Source organism: Muscardinus avellanarius (assembly GCF_963383645.1).
Source record: "Muscardinus avellanarius genome assembly, chromosome: 13".
NCBI classification, from domain to species: domain Eukaryota; kingdom Metazoa; phylum Chordata; class Mammalia; order Rodentia; family Gliridae; genus Muscardinus; species Muscardinus avellanarius.
The window spans coordinates 6,150,608-6,156,711 of NC_137799.1; the positions used below are offsets into that span (position 1 = coordinate 6,150,608).

Genomic DNA, 6,104 nt, shown 5'->3' on the forward strand with positions numbered 1-6,104 from the left:
AGGCGCATGGAAGAACAAGACCAGAAATCTTGAAAAAGCACTCACCATGTTCCACAAACACATTGCAGTGTGGGCCCCCGTGCCTCGATGACTCTTTCTTCCCTGCTCCTTTGATGAAGTGCAGGGCAGGCAAACTTGGCCTCCTTTGGTCCCCAAGAACTTTTCCAGGCTGCTGCCCCATAAAGCAACAATAGGCACCCCTTTCCAGAAGAGGGTTCAAGATCTTCCAGAATGGTCGAACAGTATATATATAGGATTTCACATTCACTGCATCTCCCCAAGTCAGTAATGAGGTCAATCATGGAAAGCAGTTTTCCATGACAAAAGTGAGCCCAGCTTTAGGCTGACACATGTAAACAGGAGTTCCAATTTATTTTCGCAGTTTATCAATGTGACGTAGTGTAATGGCAATGGTACCCAAGCTTCTTGACTTTAAATATATTGTACGAGCTGAATAGCGGCTTTTTTTTTTTTCAAGAAGAAAATCTTAAACAGAAATATTCACAGATGATGCTTTTGAAAAGGGCCAGTCATTTCCCATGCATAAGGAAACGTTGATGTCTTTGAATGCTTCTCCAGAACTTTTCCTGTGGAAGTCACCAGCCCCCTATCTTGGTTTCTCCATCTTCCAACAAATTTCCTGCCCCTCTCACTTCCCTACTCTGCTCTCCGGGAAAGGACACCGGTCACCCACATTTCAGCGACAGCGTGCCCTCCGCTCTGACGAGAAGGAATGCATTGCCAGCAACTTTTAAGTCCGCTTTTTAAAAGGCCTGTGAAACCAATCCAGACTTTTCCTTTGCATTGAAGTTTTGGGCTGCGCTGAGACCAAGGGGGCCGCGGGTGACATTGGAAGAAGTCAGGGCATCAGAGGCTCGCGGAAGCGACCTGGGGGGCAGGAGAGACCACTTGACAACATGGAGGGGATTTCAATGGGGGAGGGGGGCTCCGTGTCCAAACTTGGGGCCCAGATCCGGGACAAGGGATGGCTCCGGGGTGAGGGGCGGCTGTCGGGGCGGGGCACCGGCGGCTTACTCGGGGGGCGACGCTCCTCCACGCCTCAGGAAACGGGGTGTCCCAGGTCGGGGGAACCTGAGACTACCCCCCACCCCAGTGTCCCAAAGCCGGGCAGGGTTGTAAGGGACGAAAGACTCTCGCGGCCCAGAGGCGGGAGGCGGTCAGGGGAGGAGGCCCGTCCGCCTCGGCGGCCTCCAGCCCGGGGGTCTCAGCCCGAGACGCCCCCTCCTCTGGCCCCGGACGCTGGCGCCGCCACCGCCGAGCGGTCACTTCCCCCGAGCTCCGCCGAGGGGCCCAGCCTCGCCCTGCCGCGGGGGTCGTGGACAACGAAGGGGCTCCTCAGCCGCAGGACCCGGGAACCGGCTCCGACTCCAGCGCCGCTCAGGGACGGGCACCGACCCCCGCGGCCGCCATGATGGATTACGAGCCGCTCCACAACGAGGCCAGGCCCCGCCCCCGGCCCCGCCCCCGCGACGGCCGGCGCCCACCTCGCGGGGCCCGGGCCGCCCCGGCGCCGCTTCCTCGGGACGCTCCGGCACTTCCCGGCCCCGGCCCCGCGGCCCGCAGGAGCTCGGCGGCACGACCTCTGGAAGGTGGCTTTTCTGAGCGCAAGGTGAGCGGTGAGGAAGCGCCCGCCTCCTCGGCACTGCCATTGGCTCCCGTCAACCGAGGGCCGGCCCCTCTCCTCCGTCCCATTGGCCGGTGGCAGCAGCAGGGCGGGGGCTCCCGGCCAATCGCTCGCAGCGCGGCCGCGGGGCGCGCCGGGAGCTGTGGTCCCGCGGCGCTGGAGGCCCGCGGAGGCTGCGGGCGCCCGGCCTCGGTTCCGGTTCCCCGGGCCCGCCCCCTGGGGAGCCGGTGGACCCGCAGGCCTCGCGTCCGCCCGGCCCGCGGCTCCCCGGCGCCAGGAGCCGACCGAAGAGCCAGAGCGAGGGGAAAACTGCGGGCAGGATTTTCCCAGACTGGAGTTGCATTACTTCCTTGCGCCTCTTGGGAAAGAAAATTTGTCTTGCTCCTGCAAACCCAGGTGTTTGGTACCTTTCATCCCGTCACCCCCCCAAAAAAAAATTAGGATTAATGAATCAATATCCAGGAAGCAGCACCCGACATATTGATAACGACTTCAGTGGTTTGTTTCTTTGGGGCATCGGGAGGTTTACTCGTTGAAGGAACTGCGTGTGTTGAGAAGGGATGTATGCCAAGTGCAATCACAGATGTGGGCGCCTGACACTTCACGGGTGAACTTTCACATACCTTGATGTTAGCTGAGAAAATGCCCGGATTGTTGGGTTTCACGGGCCTAGTGCTAGCCAACGGCAGATACTTCAAACCTGCACCTGTCATTTCCCATCTTTTGATGCTAAAAGCACCCGGCCTCCTATTGGCTCCACAGTGGAGCACCTGGCTGGGGTCTACCCACTTCTAAGGGGATCCCATCACAGTGCCTACTCTACACCCAGCACTGTTCATACTTTTCATAAACTGTTTATCTCATTTAATACCCACCGTAGCCCAAGAGGCATGTAGTATTATTTCCCGCTGTACATATGGGAAACGAAGTCAGAGGCGTGACTTATACAAGGTTAGCTGGTTAGTCACTACTTCCGCCCAGATTGACCTTGCTCCAAACTTTTTTCCTACTGTACCATTCGGTGTCAAATAACCATTGAGCTAACGTTAGATCATTTACTTTCCAGAAGTCGCCGATATCAGGGAGCACCAGAGCTGTATTATGAGTGCTGTATATTTAGCTAAGCCGTTTAGAAATGTTTCCGCCAGCCTGGGAAACGGCGTTTATGTTCACTAATGGCACTTCCATTCCTGAAGAGGAAACAGTCACTCGGAGATATTAAATGTGAAGTGTATGGACATCTGTGCCAGACTTAGAGCTGGAATTTCTACGCAGATGTGAACTGCTTTCGCCTTGTTCATGCTCACAAAATAATCTAACAAGGGTGTCCTCATCTGCAGTGCCACTCTGCAGACGTCAGCGCCTTTGTCCCCTTGGGCTATTTACCCCTATCTGGTTCTGCCGACTACTCTAATTTCCCTTTTTGACAATTTTACTTATTCATGCTTTGATCTTTTTCTCCACACCTGTATTTTTCCTTCTCCAGTTTAGCTAAAAGTTGGACAGTCAAATCAGAACTCTAATACACATTTCTTGAACTAACAACTCATGCAACAAACCTTTACTGAGCACCTGTCCCGGGAGCTGGCAGACAGCAAGGGGGTGAAAGACGCCTCCTCGTCCACCCAGAGCACGTGCGACAGAAGGAACAGACAATAAGCAAAACACAGAATTCAAACAAAGGACTTGTCTTCGATGCTAGAAATCAACTTTCTGGATCAGAAGCCTCCGACAGTCACCTCGATTTGTCAGTAAAGGATTGCTTTATGACACTTCTTTGGCCCAGTTGCTCACGGGCTTCATCAACTCACTTCTCTAACTTCTCCACCTATAAGCAGAGGATCATAAACTACTTATTAGGGTACGAGGATGGACTAGACCTTGGGTTTCCACAAAACTTGAGATATGCTTCATGGTAGCCACTGTGGAGGTCAACTGCCCCTGATCTAAAGGCTTATCCCTCATTCCTATTTTTATTTTTATTTATTTATTTATTTATTTATTTATTTATTTATTTATGGCACCGGGGATTGAGCCCAGGGGCATTCTACCCCTGAGCTACACTCCCAGCCTGATTTTTATTTTTATTTGGAAACAGGATTGCACTAGGCTGATGAGAGTCTTATTTGCTGAGGCTGTCCTCAAACCTGAGATCCTCCTGTCTCAGTCTCCCGAGTACTGAATTCCAAGCATGTGCCACCACGCCCATTTCCTCAGCTCTATTTTTCACTTCAGTTTTCTAGTTTTAGGAAAGCCATCAGCCCAGACTATTGTTTTCTAGATAGGCTCTGTACTTGGTACAGGAGATCAAACCAACGGACCTTCTACCTCTGAGCTATACCCCGGCCCTTTTTTCATTAGTATTTTGAAACAGTCTCACTTAGTTGCTGAAGGTCTATCCTGTGTTGTTGAGGCCGACCTCGAACCTATAATCCTGTCTCCGCCTCCCAAGTACTAGGGTTATAGGTATGCATCACAACTTATACTTTAATTCCTGAGAAATACTGGAACCCAGAATCCAGCAAATGCCTGATAGAATGTTACTGTCAAATAAATCTCTTTAAGCACTGGGTATTAAAACCAGGGGTGTTCTACCTCTGAGTTACCCTCACAGCCCTTTTTATTTTGAATTTTTGCAGTACTGGGATGGAACCCAGTGGCATTTGACCGCTGATCTACACCCCCAGCCCTATTTTTTTTTATTAATTTTGAAACAGGGTCTCACTAAGTTGCAGAGGGCCTAAGCAGCTGATGCTGTCCACGAACCATGATCCTCCTGTCTCAGCCTCCCAAATGCTGGGATTACAAGTGTGCGCCACCACGCCTGCTTATTCTTTATTTTGAAACAAGGTCTAAGTTGCAGAAGGCCTAAGTAGCTGAGGCTATCCAGGACCCCTGACCCTCCCATCTCAACCTCCAAGTACTGGGGATACAAGCGTGTGCCACCACACCTGGCTCCCTTTTTATTTTTTGCACTACTAGGGATTGAACCAAGGGGCATTATACCTCCGAGTTACACCCCCAGCCTGATTTTTTATTCTTTATTTTGAAACAGGGTCTCACTGAGTTGCAGAGGGCCTCCCTAAGTAGCTGAGGCTGTCTGCGAACCGCGATCCTCTGGTCTCAGCCTCTCAGATGCTGGGATGACAAGCCTGCGCCACCACGCCCAGCTGATTTTTTATTCTTCATCTTGAAACAGGGTCTCACATAGTTGTGGAGGGCCCCACTAAGTAGCTGAGGCTGGCTGCAAACCCTTGATCCTCCTGTTTCAGCCTCCCAAGTACTGGGATTACAAGTGTGCGCCACCATCCCCAGCTTTTTTTTCTTTTGAAACAAGGTCTTGTTAAGTTGCTGAAGCAGGCACCAAACTACCACCCAAGTACTAGGATATAATCCAAGACATGGTGTGGGCCACTATGTATTTTTACTTGGGATGCTTTTGTTCAATGTGATTCTGCCCTCACTCCTACAAGGCAAAGCTCACAGCTGGGCTTGGTGACGCACGCTTTCAATCCCAGTACTTGGGAGGCTGAGACAGGAGGAGGGTAGATTTGCTGCCAGCCTCGGCAACTTGGTGAGACTCTGTTTCAAAGTAAAAAATAAAGTAGGGCTGAGGGTGTAGCTCAGAGGTAGAATGCTCCTAGGCTCATTCCACAAAACTACAAAAAGAAAAAAAAGAAAGCTTAGTAAGGTTAAAAGTTTCAGCAATGTACCATGTCTTGCTCCAGCTGGAGTTATACTTAACAAGTGCGCCCTCTAGTGGGCCACAGAAAGTAACCACCAAAAGGTGTCTTTACGCTGGCATGTCTCCAGGGGGCGACACTGAAGAGCAAAGGCTGGCAGCGCCAGAGGAGCCAGGCGAGGACCAACCTGCTTGTGTGGGGCACCCGCGCCCACGCTCGCATCCCCTTCTCTCAAGAGGGAGACAGCCTGGAAATTTTTCTCAAAAATACGACAGGTAAGCCGGGCGTGGTGGCGCACGCTTGTAATCCCCGCGCTTGGGAGGCAGAGACAGGAGGATCGCGCAGGTTCGAAGCCAGCCACACGTGCTGGCATAGGAGACCCTGTTTCCAAAATGAAAATGTAAAAATAGGTCTGGGAGTGTAGCCCGGAGGTAGAAGGGCTTCCAGGAACCCCAGTACCACCCAAAAAAAAAAAAAAAATACGACAGGTAAGCCGGGCGTGGTGGCGCACGCTTGTAATCCCAGCATTCAGGAGGCTGAGACAGGAGGATCGCAGTTCGCAGACAGCCTCAGCTACTTAGTGAGGCCCTTTGCAACTCAGTGAGACCCTGTTTCAAAATAAAGAATAAAAAATAGGGCTGGGGGTGTAGCTCGGAGGTAGAAGGCCCTGACTTCCATCCCCAGTATGGCAAATAAATAAATAAAATACTGCAGGTGAGCCAACCTGAAGTTGTGACCTTAACCATAGAATATTCATTTGTCTGCAAATTCCCCAA

General features: G+C 51.8%; 2 protein-coding genes across 2 annotated transcripts in view; both read right to left on the bottom strand.

The window, feature by feature from the left end:
* Positions 1–181, bottom strand: part of ABL1 (ABL proto-oncogene 1, non-receptor tyrosine kinase) — a gene marked incomplete at both ends in the record, with an annotated part of 138,008 nt that extends 137,827 nt beyond the window's left edge. Inside the window, one exon of the mRNA XM_080708624.1 lies at positions 46–181. Within this exon, the coding sequence (XP_080564750.1) occupies positions 46–181 (136 nt within the window). The remainder of the gene's footprint in view (positions 1–45) is intronic.
* A 570-nt stretch (positions 182–751) lies between these two features.
* On the bottom strand, positions 752–850 carry LOC308272459 (uncharacterized protein; the record flags this gene model as incomplete). The annotated part of the gene is made up of 1 exon (XM_080709289.1): positions 752–850. The coding sequence occupies one exon, from the start codon at positions 848–850 to the stop codon at positions 752–754; it is 99 nt and encodes a 32-aa protein (XP_080565415.1).
* Positions 851–6,104: the final 5,254 nt, after the last annotated feature.